Source organism: Misgurnus anguillicaudatus, chromosome 11 (assembly GCF_027580225.2).
Source record: "Misgurnus anguillicaudatus chromosome 11, ASM2758022v2, whole genome shotgun sequence".
Lineage (NCBI taxonomy): Eukaryota > Metazoa > Chordata > Actinopteri > Cypriniformes > Cobitidae > Misgurnus > Misgurnus anguillicaudatus.
In genome coordinates, this window is record NC_073347.2 from 13,879,198 (window position 1) to 13,896,255 (window position 17,058).

General features: G+C 35.6%; 1 protein-coding gene across 1 annotated transcript; it reads left to right on the forward strand.

Annotated features, from left to right (window-relative positions):
* The first annotated feature begins 781 nt into the window (after positions 1-781).
* On the forward strand, positions 782-16,970 carry LOC129416296 (uncharacterized). The gene is made up of 17 exons (XM_055170590.2): positions 782-976; positions 1,097-1,441; positions 5,406-5,765; positions 5,874-5,975; positions 6,364-6,459; positions 6,552-6,653; positions 6,902-6,985; positions 7,189-7,350; positions 7,555-7,638; positions 7,756-7,893; positions 14,146-14,238; positions 14,371-14,454; positions 14,622-14,714; positions 14,813-14,911; positions 15,007-15,025; positions 15,326-15,389; positions 16,396-16,970. The coding sequence occupies exons 1-17, from the start codon at positions 925-927 to the stop codon at positions 16,510-16,512; spliced, it is 2,094 nt and encodes a 697-aa protein (XP_055026565.2). The 5' UTR covers positions 782-924; the 3' UTR covers positions 16,513-16,970.
* Positions 16,971-17,058: the final 88 nt, after the last annotated feature.

The window sequence follows — 17,058 nt, forward strand, 5'->3', positions numbered from 1 at the left end:
AATTTGTGTCTGTTCCTCTGGATTTGTTTTAAAACAAAGTACGAAGTTACTATGACTTTTTAAAAAAAATTTTTCACCATCATAGAAAGATGGGTAACATTACTTTTTTAAAATTAACTTGAATAAGGACACTGTGAGCAATATGATATAATAAAGCATGCAAATGTTAAAATTGCCATATGGTTTTAACTGTCATAACAAAGTTTGAATATTAGTAAAAGGACTTCATTTTAGCAGATTTAGCAAATGCCTGACAAATGGAATATGTGCTAAAACATGAGGACACAGCAAATTCTAGTGATTTACCAAAAATTACTCAAACGTGAATAACACATAATACAGATACAGCTGTATGTTAAGATTTATGCTCTGACTGTCATAATAAAAAAAATCAAGAATATACAGCCAAGAAAATGAGAATTAAGTTTCGGTCTTTCCAGTTCTTCAGAAGATCCAGATGACACATTCAGAGGGTTGTGTGTTAAGGTAACAAAAGTAAAGAAATTTTAGTATAATACATGCCGAGAGCATTAATATCTATTTTGACGGACGTGGCGTTTAGATAATTTTGCAAGTTCCTCGTATGGATATGTATTATGTTATTAAAAATAACACATATTAAATCAATAAGGCTCATCCAGCGAGAGATATCACGAAATTTTGGGCGTTGCTGTATTCCCTCTAGCAACAACCGTCACATGCGGTCTAATTCATGAATGAAATCCTAGAACCGCTCCTGGAAAATCCCCAAGACAGCTAAGACAAATAAAATGTATAACTTTGGTCCGCACACCCACATGATAATGAAAGTGAAAAGAACAGGCACACATCCCTGTCTCTGTATAATTTACTCGGGTCTTACTATTGTTGTTCATTTTAACCTGTAACGTACTAGAGGGTTTATACAAATCTGAAGCTGATGAAATGAATGTGTTCAAAGTTGTGATAGCAGCAGCACTTCTGCTTACATCTGAAGGTAATACATTACAAACAAAATAATAATTCTCTCATGTCGTCTGCATGCTTACAATGATGTGTTTGAAATTTGTACAACTAATTCTAGCTGAATCAGTGGTTTTGATGTTTTATTTTGAAGGGCTTTTGGTACAAGGGCCTTCTCATCCTCTGGTTGCACAACTGGGGCGTTCATTAATACTGCCCTGCTATGTGGAAACTCCATTAGCACTGGATGAGCTGGAGGTTGAATGGAAAAGGACAGATGAACAAATTTTAGTGCATCTGTTTCAGAATGGAGAAGTTAGACCTGAGTCTCAATACCAATCTTACAGGGGCAGGGTACATTTTGTGTCTGACCAGATCTCGAAAGGAAACTTTTCAATTGTTTTGGAAAATATAACAGTTGCTGACACGGGTATCTACGAATGTGTAGTTTACTCTCACAAGGATGTTGGAAAGATCTCTGCTCAAATTCAACGTGTAGGTAAGTATTTATCCTTATTTCAAGCAATATTTAAATTAAATTTGTATGTTTTAGGGGTGCACCGATAAATGTCGGAATACACTAATAATACGTGCAGGGCCGGCGCCACGAGGGGGCGTGAGGGGGCGTCGCCCCCTCACCGGCACTAACTCGCCCCCTCAGACCACCATTAATGTTGAATGGGATTTTATTTTAATGATAATATTTTATTTAAAAATCACATTTGCCTTGTGTATTGTCTTCCTAAAGTGAATTTTATAGTCTAATTATTTAACAAAACCAAAAATCAAGTGTGCATGTATTCTACCGTGACATTAATAAACACACGCCCACTCCATTGCTTGTTACACTTCAAGCGGCGCCACTAGAACTGTGAGGCGATGACGTCAAAGCGTCGCGGGAGCGAGACGAAATTACACTTTGCATGATTTCTCGAGTCGTTCTCGCGGTACTTTGGCGTCATCCGGCTGTCGGTTCTTGCGGCGCCGCATGGAGTTGAACAAGCCTTCTGTGTTGACGGCTTGACGCACATCGACAATAAGCCCGCGTTCTCAGTCTCAGCGGTAAATCAAGATGTCGAGGTGCGAAAGTACATCAAAAGTTACAGAAAGGAGTGGGAGATTGACCCGGGCCTGCCCTGTTGCAATGGATATATGTAAAATAGTACTGCAAATTCAGCAAACCGGACTCCGGATTCTCACACAATGCCGTGGCGTGGATTATTATCGGAGCATTTCAGGTGCACAGAACCAAATGTTCGGCTGTCATGTCAATTCTGGCACCATGAATTCAGCCAGACTGTAGCTACATAGTTTTGAAACATTGTTCTTCAGCATCCTTGCAAGTTAAAGTACAACCAACCTATTATTGTTCTGCATTTAACGTTAAAGGTAAGCATACGATCTCTCTCTCACACACACCTGTTTATCAGAAGTAAAATACATGTATTATTATTAATATTAATAGATAAAAAACAGACATTGAATTTATAATCAACGAATAGGTATTTGAATTAGCCTATCCTAAAGCATAGCTGTATGTGTAAACGAGTTATTGTCATTTTGGTATTGTGGTTCTCTATCTGCTGGTGTTTAATCGCTAGCTTATGGTGCATTACTTGTGGCAGTTAAAATAACTACGTTAAATGATCAAATTGAACCGAAATTTTGATAAAATGTTGCGTTTGGACAGTTTTTGCGCTAGAAACCATTTGCAAACACTGTCCCCCACCATTACGTACAAATTATTTGCACTACGGAAAGCAAACACGAAGTACGAACATTTCATAATTTAAGGGTATTATATTGCATTAACTAATTTCACAATGGACAATCGAAATGGATTAAAAAGAAACTACCTCTGGGTCTGAACTTCAAATGAGCAGTGTTGTGCTGTTAAGTAACGTATGCTTTTTTGTTGTTGTATATAGTAAAAGTGTTCAGATCATGTACGTTGCTCACTATAGCTGTAGTTTTTGTGGTTGTATTACAAAGATTTTTGTTTATAACACGTTAAAGCTTAAGGGACGTACCAAAGCTATATGTATTTTCTAGCTTGGGGAATTAAATGCATTTTGTGTGATCGCCCCCTCTGGTATTTAAGACGCCCCCTCATCAGCGCTCGGCTGGCGCCGGCACTGAATACGTGACCGTCCGATAACTATTCTGAATCGCACAGCCGATATTATTCACAGCTATTTTTTATGTACTACGGCTTTTAAAGTCCTTATCGATCTGAGATCACTGTTTGTATTTGAGTCGTTTAAAACATGCATTTGAGAAAGCAACACTCGTCAAACATAATCATCATAAATATTCTTTATTATCATGAAAATACCTGAAAAGGTTTGAAGAAATATATCCTTAAGCCATTTCCTGGATCTGCGTGTGTATGGTACTTCATCTGCTGCGCATAATGGCCCTCATTTATCAAAAGTGCGTACACCAAATTTCCAGCGTACACCTTGCGTACACCCAAAACCACGGTGACTTTGAGATTTATCAATATGGACGTTGGCGTACAGCACGCTCAAATCCTACGCCAGCTCAGGAGGTGGTGTACGCACATTTTGAGTTAGTGCAGAAATGCGCAAACACTTCCTAACACCACAAAACCCACTGACAAACTAAAATATTTTATATATTATGACCCACTGTAAAAAAACGTAGTAATTATAAACTTCAGTATTTATTTTTATGCAACAATGTTCAATGTTTAATTTGTGAGACTTTACCAAAGCATTTGATTTGTATGCATATGTATTCCTTCAGTTGAGAGCCTGTGCGCTTTACCTGATGTTTCAGAGCGAGCATGTGAACGGAGCTTAGTGGGAGCGGAGCGTTGAGCTGTGCGGTAATATTACCATCAAAGCGCCTTTCCGAAAATTCCGCTCCCTCAGCACCGCTCGTTGAACCCAGAACGCCCTTTGATAATTTGCTAGTTCGAGAATCTGTTAAAACGTCTAGCAATACGTTATGGAATTCAAGCCTTATACATAAAGGTAAAGTAAAAATCAAAGTTAAGATTGAGCACAAAGAAAAAATTGAAAGGGACTGCGGAGAGACTGAAGAGTTAGCAAATATTCATCCTGGAATCTGAAGCGGCACATTGCAAGAAAGCACAAGGATGTGCTACGAAAACATGGTAATGCAATAAAAGGTAAGCTAGTTACATACCATTCGATGATAAATAAATACAGATGAGGTAAGGTAAAATGCTTGTGTTGAATGGAGCCGTACATCCGATCATGATGACATGCGGACAAAATTATGGCCACGAATTATCTTTTATGCAACATTATGGACACTTCTTTTTCTTATTTAGTCTAAAGTATGGCCATAAATTTAGAATTTGTTCCCAATATTCAACAGTTTGTTCCTTGGAATTAATTATTATAATATTTCGTAATTACTATTACAATTATTATTACTTCAAATTATGAATTAGCCTAGTAAAACATGTGGATGTCGTGGAAACAAATTGTTAATTTGAATTATATCCGGAGCTCCGTATCAAACTGGATCTAAGATACAGCTAAAAACCAACTGTATGTAAATACAGAACAACACACTACAAACGTTACTACATAATTTTAAAATATTATTTAAAAAAAAATTAACTGAACCATTAAGCAGACATAGAATTTAGATGTAGGCACAGTAAATAATAATAATAATAATAAATCATTATTCTTCTAAATATCAATATTAATAATAAAAATAAAAATAAGAATATTACAAAATGTCATCCAGTTATTAATGTGTCTTTAATCCCACTCTTTAAACTCCCAAATAAAACAATTTTGTTTCTTTTCACTTCCCCGGTTTCTGTTCTTTGCCGTCTTTCGTGTGTCAATGGCGTAAAATGAGGGCGTGGGGGAGGCGGAGACTTGAATTTATATGGGCTTGTTATTCTAATGACGATCGTTTTCAGCCGCGGCATTTATGAAGGGCAGATATTGCGTACACCTGAATATCAACGGTACGCACAGTTTCATAAATCAGGCGGTGAGAGGAGTGTAAGCATAATCTTACGCCAACATATACGCCCGTTTCTACGCAAGAATGATAAATGAGGGCCATTGAGTTTCTGCACGAGAGCGCCATCTGGCTTTTGGATGTAGCGGCATTTCACCGCAATTCACTGAGAAGCATAGCAAACGATATATCGGTGCACCCCTAGTTTGATAAAATTAGGTTTTAAATGCCAGTCAGGGATTTTTGGACCACATAACCATTGTTATTGCAATTAACATATTATTAACATTACTTATTATAATTATTATAACACTTGTTACATTTGAAATGATTATTTTAATTATTGTACAAAGAACTGAAGGTTCTTTAGAAGTTAAAGGTTCTTTCTGGAACCATTTAGCCAAAAATGATTCTATTATGCCATTGTAAGCTTAAGAGTGTTGTATTTGCTTACTGGTCAGATAATTGTTTTGTTTTGTATTTAACAGAGCGTGTAGTTGTGACAGGAGACCACAATGTTGTGTTTGCATATGTCGGTGAGGAGATTGTTCTGAACTGCATGGTTGACTCGACTATTTCCCCGCACCACTTTGAGGAGGTCTCATGGAAGAAGATTGATAGAATGTCAGACACTGTCCTCGTGTTGCTTTTCCAAAATGGGACACCATTCCCAGAATCATCTCACATGCATTACAGAGACAGAGTCGAGTTCTTCACAGAGGAAATTCCCAAAGGCAACTTTTCAGTTAAACTAAAAAATGTCCAGACTTCTGATAAAGGAGAATACATGTGTGAAGTTCACACAGAATATTCAGTGACCTCCGGCACTGTGACAATAGGCCGGCTGGGTAAGCAACCTGAACAGATGATGTTAGGCATCCGCCGGTACATTTTTATATATTTACTTTGAGAAAACATTACTTTTTATGTAAGTAATTTTTCCATCTCTTTTGTAGGAATGTCCACTCTACACATGATAACATTGATGCTTTGCTTTAGTTCCCTGTTGTTGACTTTTGTCCTAAGCTTTCCAGTCACAATCTATATAAGCAGAAAAGGTAGGCCAAGCATTGTGATGTGTGCTTGTTGAGAGTTTAAAGGAACAGTATGTAGGATTGTGGCCAAAACGGATATTGCAATCACAAAACTTGTGGCTAAAGCTGGTACTGCAATCACACAACATAAACATCAGTTGAGGGCTGCAACTCCACTTTTTAAATGACAATATCCTGGCCAGACCAGTGATATAAGTATTTGAAATGAAAATGATTTCTTAATGTTTAGTGACATATCAGATCCATTTTATGATTAATTTATATAAATTTCTTACATACTGTTCCTTTAAAGCAAGCAAATATAAATTAATAGGTTTTGTCTAATAGTTCAATGCATCACCATTGACAAACTCTTTGTTTTTTCAAATATGATGTTTTTGTTCTTCCACAGATACTAGCACAAGGACAATGTACATTCATTATTTCCAAGTTGTCTGTCCCAACATCTGTTTATTTATTGCATTTTGTCTTTGGGGTGTAATTGAGGGTAAATATTTCAAACTGTATGTTTGTATGGTTTGTTAACATTAAAATTTTTTGTAGTCTTCTCTATTGATTATTTTGTCTCTTTCTACTCAGGGTCTGTAGTTGAGGTAGTGATGTGTGCAACCATTAATGTGACCAGGATCATTTTGTTACTTCTTATGGCCCCATATTTTCACTGGAATAAACTCATTTCAGGTATGTATGTTTTTATTTTGTGAAAACCTAACAATTCACAAATACTCAAATCACAACAGTTTTATCTCTGACCTATTTAAAGCAGGGGTCAAAAAAAACGATCACACAAATGGGTGTTTTCTTTAATCAGTATTCTGTCGTGGGTTTTAAACAATTCTCTTAAATTTAATATTTGTATGAAATTGTCATGCAATAACTTTCGTGTAATTCTGTTTTAATTATGATCATGTGTGTCTATGCATGTACAGTTGATGCAGGTTCCATCCAGAAAATGATTGAATTCACAAGTATTCCCATTGCTTATTTTTTTATTGCCACAGCCTTTTGCTCAGGTAAGCCAGTTTCACAACTAAATGTCTTAACTAAATTATTTTTATTTATAATATTAGTCTTATATTCTGCATGTCATACATATCCCTCAACGTGTTAATTTGTTATCATGTTATCAGCTTTAAATGAACCCAAAATAAATATAATCAGATTCTTTCTGATTCTGCTTTAAGGATGTATGTAATACATTATTCTTCTTTTGTAGTTGTTCTTCATGATCTTTGGAACTCATCTGAGTGGACTAATGCTGTACCTTGGAGTGTTGGGGTTATTCTGCTGTCATTTTTCCCAGCATTTTTTCAAGCTTTAATTAATGTTTGCTTCACACAATTTTTTGAAGTCAAATTTTCCCTTCACTTTATATTAAGTATGTCATCTGGTCTTCTACTTTCACATATAATGCTTATTCATTTTCATTCATTGGTTACAATAGTCTGCATGCAAGTTGTGGGTCAGACTTTGGGCCAGTACTTAAAATGTTGCAGGCTCACTCCTTGGTGTTTAAAACATTTTTTTCTGATAATGTGTAATGATCATACATGCTGACATTAATATGATTGCTCACATGTAGGATCTTTAGGACACGTTCTCATGCAGACGAGCAACATTATTCAAATGAGACTCTTTTTCCATAGATCACCAAGTTCTGATGAATGTAAGTGATATTTTGTCTATTTTTTCGGGATACCATGTTCTTGTTGTTTTAGTATTTTCACATTTGTCTGAGGCCTTATTTACTAATAAAAAAAAAAAATTATTTGTTTATTTTCAGCCATGATTACAACGACAAATGTCTTTGGGGGAGTAAGTTTTGCCATATCTTGCATAATTCTTCCAATTCCAGTTATTCGACAATTCGTGTGTGCCAAGCTTAACGACAGGCAACTTCATAAACTTATATGGAGATGTTGTAAGTATAGAATGTAAACAATTAGTGCTAAATTGCAATAAAAGCTTGTAATCATATGGTGGAACCATTTTCATTGCTATAATCCCCTATGATTACAAGCCACACTGTTAAATATTTCCCTGTTAAATAACAGGAAATTACTGGCAGCAGGGTTACCATTATTTTCCTGTTATTTTAACAGTTAATTCATGTTAATGTTTTTTACAGTGCACTCCCCGTAATGTTTTTTAACAGTTAATTCATGTTAATGTTTTTTTACAGTGCACTCCCCGTAATGTTTTTTAACAGTTAATTCATGTTAAGGTTTTTTTACAGTGCACTCCCCGTAATGTTTTTTAACAGGAAACAACTGGCAGCAGTGTTACCATTATTTTCCTGTTAAATCACCATTTATTTTGTTTCCATCAAATATTGTTGATTATTTTTATCATAGTAACGTGTACCACTGAGTGTTATAGACATTTTCTAGCTTGAGTTAATACAAGAATAGGCATAATCCATCAGATAACACTTAAGTAAAAGAAAACTAATAGTCCGTGTTGAAATTTACTATTTTATTGTAATACAAACACTGAAAGGTAAATACTTACAAATGAAGGCACACATGAATCAGACAAATCACAGAAATATATTGTATATCATGTTCATTGCTGACATCAGTGGTCGCTGGATGGAAAATAACAACTGCGTCTGTCTTAAACTAGCAGAGACACTTGCGTTTGGCTTTGCACTGTGTCAGTGCAAGATAGGGCCCTAAACCTCGATTTTTAATGTTCCATGAATTGCTAAGATTCAAATAAAAAGACTCAAACCAAGGATATACACTCTTGACTCCTGGTCACATAAAAATGTTACACATAGGCTCAGATTAATCACAATCAAATCTCATTTCCTCATGTTCATAGCTTAAAAAGTAGCAAATTCATTTTACACCCAAATACATTGTTCATTATAAAAATTTCTGACCCTCAAAACATAGTGTTACCTAAACCACTAAAATTTAACATGTATGAATACATTCAAACTGATACTTAACTCATCATCAATAAGGAACAATAAACAAAATAAACAAATAAAAAAACAGTGTCACTGCTTAGACCACTAACCATTTTCTCAAAGCACACAATGAGGATCATTTGCGAAGTCTTGGGTCTGTATATGAGAGAGAGAGAGAGAGAGAAAGAGATATGAGTTCCATAATTTTACATTTTTAATCCAAAATTATGGCTTGACCTAACAAAAGCTTCTTACTCTTACTCACAATTTTCAAATGAAATCCCACTGAAAGTCCATGAGCTTGCTCCCCCTTTGCAGCATTTGTCCCTTTTTCTGGGTTTATACCCTCAACGTGTCTGAAAAATTATACACTTGTTAAAAATTGAGTAATTCACACAGACTAACAGCACAACAAAGACAACAAATGTACATGAACTATCCTCAACATGCACTAACTGATTTTCAAAATCAAAGTTAATTGCTAAGTCCCATCACCAGACCTGTTAAAACCATGCTTGAGCCACAGCCAGTGGCGGCGCCAGGGAGGAGCTAGGTGGTGCTCTAGCTCCCCCTATAATATCCATAGCACCCGCCCAGCACCCCCAAGAAATGTCTGTAATTTTTTTATATTTATAATTTAATGTCATGTTTGAATAGTCTTTTTCATGTTGTTAAAAAAGGAATTAAATAATAATTTAAAAAATATATTTTAGTCTAAAATAACATGAAGCACAAACAGGTGATCTTCTTTGGCCAATGGGCGCAGCACCCGGTAAACTTTTGACCTTAACGCACGGCAGTTTGTTATTGATAGCAAGTTTGGAAATTTAGCAAAGTAGGACCCTTGATTGCGACAACATCATTAATGCCTTCGAACTCAATCACAACACGTATTGTTTTGTTGTGAAGACGTCTATGGTAAGTGCTTGATTTTCCCCTCTGTTGGCTATTACAAATTGAATTAATTTGGTGGTTGAAGCAGCAGAAATCTTAGTTTCATCTATAATGCTCCAACAATAGGAATACTGCTGATTCATCATTAGACTAGTGTTGGTAGCTGGGTGTGTGATTTTGTGATCTGAGCATTTTGGGCAGAAGCCTGCTTTTGTTGTTTTTAATGCGGGCGTGTACGCGTATAGACCCTTTTAAGCCCGATTTACTGTTTATACACAATTACGACGTGTCAACGTATGCACGCGCATTTTGGAAACGAAAGTATGGCGAGAATCAGCAGTGAAGCAACACAGACAGACAAAGTTATTTTAAAAAGTTGACTTTATCAACTTTTTCAACACAGCTACAGCCGTGGAGTGGATAGAAGACGTTAGCAGATGGCCAAATATAAAGTGAACAGATACATTTATACGTATATTAGTATATTATATTAGTTTAACCAAATGCAACAACCAGACAATTTGATGCTGGGAAACCGTTTTAATAAACTTTCTGAGTTCCTAACACGTTAGAACCAATGGGCAATAACACCATTCCCGTTGCCAAAATGCGTTAGCAGGCTATTTGGTCACGTGGGCTGTTAAAGGGTCTAATATATATATATATATATATATATATATATATATATATATATATATATATATATATATATATATATATATATATATATATATATATATATATTATATACCAAGGGTGGTCCAATGCGACCTCCATAATGAAACGCCCCCAAAATTCAAAGCACCTTCTCTTAAGTGATGAGCATCCCCATAGCACCTGCATCAGAAAATCTCTGGAGCCGCCACTGGCCACAGCTAGGCCAGAAAAAATGTAGGTGTTAGCAGACAATATCTTACCTCTGGATGAATTCAAGCGTGCAGGCTGCCTGCTCTTGGTTAAAGATGTGAAAACAGAAAAAAAAGACGCAAGCCCTGTCACAAAGGTGGACTGGATCCCTTCGCAAATTTGGCCCTCAAGGCTGAGCATCCAGCGCTGGAAGCAGCTTCTCGTTTCTCCTGAAACAGATTTTTTTTTAACTGTGAAATTTCTGTTTTAGTTTTCATTTTGAATACAGTTTAGTTTGATACCATTGAATTTACTACATACAACACTAAAGACAACTGTCATATCTACAACCAACTTACCAAGAAGTATCAGACGAGGAGTTGCAGGTATAGAGAGTGAACTCTCAAGGTCAGCTGCAATGGCATATCCCTACATAGAACAAATTAAACACAATATTAATGACATAAGACTACCACTGAGTGAGTGAGACAGACAGACAGACAGACAGAATGAGAAATAGATAGATAGATAGACAGACAGACAGACAGACAGACAGATAGAATGAGAGATAGAATGAGAGATGGAGAAACAGGATTAAAGGTGCAGTGTGTAAATTTTAGTGGCATCTAGTGGTGAGGTTGTGAATTGCAACCAACGGCTCAGTCAACTGCTCACCTCTTGCTTTTGTTACACACAGAAAAGCTACTGTAGCCGCTACCGGACAAACATGCCATTGTCGGAGACAACTTAGTAAAAAAGTTTGTCTGTAAGGGCTTCTGTAGAAACATGGCTGCACAAAATGGCGGCTTCCATGTAAGGGGACCCTCTGTGTATGTAGATAAAAACATCCCATTCCAAGGCAATAAAAACATAACGGTTCATCATAAAAAGTCTTTATACACCCCTGATTATATAGTTCTGTATATTATTTTGCATTTCTGTCAAGAGATCCTTCTAAAAATTACACACTGCACCTTTAAGCAAGTAAGAAACCATTCAAATTTCCTCCTGGTTCTGAGATATAAATCCTTGGATATCTTGAACAGCAGTGTGATCAGCATCTGTAATAAAAATAAATAAAGAAATAAACAAATGTAAACATTGATCTACAACTCAATGATAATTAAAACATCAAAAAATAAATAAATAAATAAAAATAGGATGCACTATGCCAATGCAATAAAAAGTGAATATCTGTTAACATAGCTAGATACTGCACTAGCCCGATCAGTAGCCTACTGTTTTTGATGGATTTACCTCATTGATAGCATAAAACATACATATAAAATAGTCACAACAGCATGTCTGGTAGCCCAAACAGCTATAATTCATCAAAGACAAGCAACTGTCATGAATTCATTAAATAGAGTTTTAGACCAACTATCTCTAGCATAAGAAACAGCTATCAGTAAATACATTTATAGCCGTTTGATTTTCAGGATGAATCTGCTTTAACCAGATGTGCACATGGCAATAATGCCACACAAACCAGACACGGGAATGCTAAACGTTATAGTTGTTTATAGATTTGGATCGTACTATACATAAATGGACATTAATTAACTAAAATTAATGGACAAACTATCGAAATGTTGCTAGCTTGAATCACCTTGCCTTATTAACTAGCTAAGTTACTTCATTTCGTGTGGTGTAAGTCCCCGTAAGTCCGTTGCGTTTAGTATACATCAACATCACTGATAGATGATTAAAACTATGCATGACTTTCAAGAAACTCTTTAAACTCACCTGATTTTTGTGATTTTGGTCAATGACCGCGATCTTCCGACATGGTTCTCCGTGTTCGTTGCTGGTTAAAATGCCGCCTTCTACGCTAACGTTACTTCACAGGATGCAAAAAAATACAGTATGAACATGTTATTTCAAATAGTGCCGCCAAATAAAGTGGCGCCTGCCGTGGTGCGCGTCATACGGATATTTACACCGGTTTCAAAAAGAACAGGAGACACACACACATTCGGAGCGCAGTTACTCAATAAATGTCGTCTTGAGTAAAATCCGGAGTGTTTTAATATGGTAAAAAAAGACTATTGTACCCACGATAACAAAGACATTCGCGTATGAACAGAAAACATTGAGGTGTTAAATAACAAAAATAAGACGTTATTTAACAATGAGGTGTTAAATAACAAAAATGGGGTGTTATTTAACAGTGAAGTGTTAAATAACAAAAATGAGATGTTATTTTACATATATCTCCTAAAATTAACAGTAAGGCGCAGTTATTAAAAATAACAGGTAAATCATGTTGAAATTTGGCCGTAAATTAACAGAAACATTTTACAGTGCAGTGAACCACTTTTAGTGCCATTAGCACCGTTTGTTTTTAGAGTGTTGTTCTGGTTATAAGATGACCTTCCACACTTTTCAAAAGTGTACCTTTTGGAAAAATGAATTTTGAAAACCAACAAAGAAAATGCTTTAATTTGAAAATACTTTATAAGTTAAAGTAGACCAGTTTGGTTCCACAGATTCTTAAATACTTTTCATATGCTACAACAGTTCTTTCTGGTTCTCGAATCTGATTGGCTAAGAGGCGTGCAATATTCTACTGATAACGGCACAGTAACCGCTTCACCTTTCGTATCATTCCGTATCACACCTAGTTACCTGTCATTCTGGCCGCCCTTAAATCCGTGGCAGAAGAAGATAGTTACCAAACAAAGAGGCTTTTAAAATAACTCCGTTGTTGTTTTCTAGTTTTCTTTTTTCAAACGTGTGCCGTCGAACTGTTGTATAAAAGCAATATCGCTCTTGGAGTCGTGTGATATAGCTCCAAAACAGTTATCATCACACAGGTCAGCGCTGATACAGTATGACAGTAGCCTGGGTTTTCCCGTGCTGCCTTGTGCGCAAATTTATTCATGCTGCAAGTGTACAGTATAATTTTCTATGAGACTGGTCTGGTGTTAGCCAGGCTAGTATAACAGTACATCCATTAAAAAAAAAAACAATAGATTTTTCTCTGATGTCAGAATCCATCTTGCAAATATCCTTGTTTTTCCACAGCCAGCAAATGCAAAATATTTGTGTGACATTACAATCTTATCATAATTGTAAACAACTACTCATTAAAACCCCCTTTGAGTCGCTTCTCTGACAGAAAAACAGTGGGCAGACCCAATGATACGATGATGTGCGGTGTCTTTTTGTGGGGGGCAAGTTATATGAAAATAAAACTATGTCACTAATCCAGCCATTTTTATTCATTTTTTTTTTTCTGAAGAATGATGACATAAATGCTTTTGATATTGATAAGGAGGGCGTTAAAGCTATATGAAACTTGCAGGATGTATTAATGATACCAAAACCTGTTTAGATATGTCAAAAGATCAAGCCAAATATGATCCCTAATGAAGAACTATATTATGATTATTGAAACATCCACCTCCTCTATCTTTAAATATGTATATATGTGTGTAAATACTTGTTAATGTAAGATGTTAGCCCTTTTGATAATTGCAGTTTTTCTGTCTCTCTCTCTCTCCATTGTTGCAGATTTAATTTGGGTAAATGTTATGGTTATTACGCTGGTTGGGCATAGTGCATTTATTATGTATTCTCTTAACACGATTCTGGAGTACAGTAAAGGTAAGGTAACTTAGTTGCCCTATTCATTCTATACAAAATACAGCTCTGTTTATTTAGGTTGATATATGTTTTAAATATATTTTAATGTTCAGTTATTTAGGAGACATGACTGTTAAAAATTGTCATTGACAGAGCGTATTGGATGGATATGTGTCGCACTTCTACAACATATTTTGACTGCAATTGCACCTGGGCGATTCTCTGGAGCATTTCCTGGTAACAAAATATCCTACCTTTAGAAAATGAGAAACTCTGAATGTGAAAACATTCAAGAAAACTGTGGGGAAAAATACAAAATAAGCATCTTAATGGAGCAAAAAGACCAGAGAAATTCCTCTGTAATCATTATATAGCTTTGAGACCCATCTGTTTTTCTCTTGTAGATGTAATTTACACTGTTTTATTCATGTATGGCGCAGCATGTCTGCCAATGGTCAATTCTGTTTCTCTTGCTACAGAATTAATACTACAAGTGTGTAAGTGTAACATTTAAACAGTATTTTATTGCCTTTTTATAAGGTGTTTAGAGAGGTCATTATTTTATCACATTTTTCTTCAATCTTCTGTTTACAAGACAAGGGTGAGAGAACGATGCATGACCTGCGTGTAGTAGTGCTGCCATTTGAAAGCGTTATGTATGGTGTGTGGCTGATCTTACAGATTTATGCATACTGTGAGTTATATTGTTATTACATTCCAGTTCTGTATAATACCTTATTGTCTGTAGATGTAGAACTCACTTATAATCTCTTTGTTTATTATTTTAAGGGAAATTTTCATTGAAAGAGTAAGTCTACACTTTTCAGATTTTGTAATTATTAGCAGAGCTGTATTTTTTACCTTATGCATGTTAAAGTCCATAAATAAATCAAAATATTCAAAAATTCCAGCTAACAGTATTTGTTATGATGGACATTAATTATTACAGCTAATGTTTATTAGTGTTTTGAAAAATCTTTTGAAAAATGATTGGTCCACACAGAAATCAATCAGTTTCTGGATTGCTTTAAATTCATTTTTTTTTAAAGCTTAGTTGGCTTCTTTTATGTGGTTTAATGTCTTGGCTTACACATTGATTTTCTTTCAGTATAAAGGAGGAGCTGAATGTACTAAGAGACACTGTGGCAGATTGCACACCACAGCTAGCTCAGGTATGTGATAACACTGTCAGAAAAAGTAGTCAAAAATGGCCCCAAGCTGTCACTGGGGCAGTTCCCTTTAAAACGATCCAATATATCATTTAGTCCAGATAGTATACATTTGGTACCAATTGCGTATCTTTGAGGTATTAATATGTATTCTTCAGTGGTGGGCCGTCAGGAAATCCTTCCTTCAGCATAAAAATCTGGGTGAGAGCATGCAGCTGTACACATACATGTTGGTGACAATTACAGGAATTAATTCAGTCATTCTCAGCACTACAATGAATCAAAACTTGTCAGAAATACTACTGGACAGTCTTGACTTTTAGCATTAGCCTCCATAGCTATAGAAAGGAATTGTTAACCCATACAACGGTGTGATCGAACGGTTTTTTGAGGAAAGAAAGGGGGATGGATTTTGTGTACAAATAATCTGTAGGCTAATTTGGTGAGTTTAATGCATTTTATTTACTAAGCAAGTAATATTTGTAAATATTTGTGAAATGTAAAAAAAAATGTATATAACTTTTTAAAAGAAAACCTTGCATTATCTTTGAACAATAGACTGTCAACAAAGTAATTTGTTATACTTAGATTTTTCAAAATATATTTTTTACTTTCTATTTACTTTGCATTTTAACAGTTCATGTGTTTCTATTGCTGTGAGGTCATAATGATGGTCTTACAATATGGATTAATTCAGGTAGGACACCACTGAAGGCCTAGGTGTGAAATACACGGACCGCTGCTGGTGCAAATGTGTACTTTTTGCAAGGGTACTGCCACGATGACAGCTAGGGACCATTTATGACTATTTTTTCCAGTGTACATATGGTTGTATTTAAATGGATTTTGTATCATTTCATAGGTTGATGGATATTTTGTAGACAAGAGCAAACTTTTCTGTTTCATTTAAAATCTATTGGAACCGCTCAATGAAGAATTTATTAGATTGTTTCCATTCATTTTCATCATCTGCTGTGCAAATTTTGAAATTGTTTGTTTAACATCACAGATAGAAAATGCTGGTGGGGCAGACCGGCTCAGAGCAAATACCCTTACTGAAACCAGAAGACGTCGGCCAGAAGCATTGCCATTCCTCAGTCAGCATGAACTAGACACACGGGTTTAATATATTCAAAAATGATCATTTGACAACATGTACGATATGAACAAAAATGTAGTATGAGGCTATATAGTGACCTGTAAGTGTATATGTGTTCCTGTACATTGATAAATCATTGCATCAGCAACACAAAATTCATGGTTTCGAGTCCCAGGGAACACACATGTTGATAAAAAAATTTTAAGATTAAATGTTGGTCTCGTTGGAGAAAAGCATCTGCAAAATGCATAAATGTAAAAAAAATGTATTAAAGTTATTATTTTTGTATATTCATTTCAACCTCCAAAATGTTTACTGTTATTATTTCTGTATTATTAATCTGACTGCAATGATTTTATTAATGTATTTCACAATTAAATTCATGTAGCCATTTGAATAACATTTCAAATTGAACATAGAGTCAGAGAGTCACCTTAACACAGATACATTAATCTGTCCTTCCTCCTCTGATATGCTCCTCCCACCAAGAAACACAAAACCAATCATCAGCACCATGACACCGCTGAGCACATTCATTGGCTGTGAATGCAAAGGCAGTGTATGCGGGGAGGG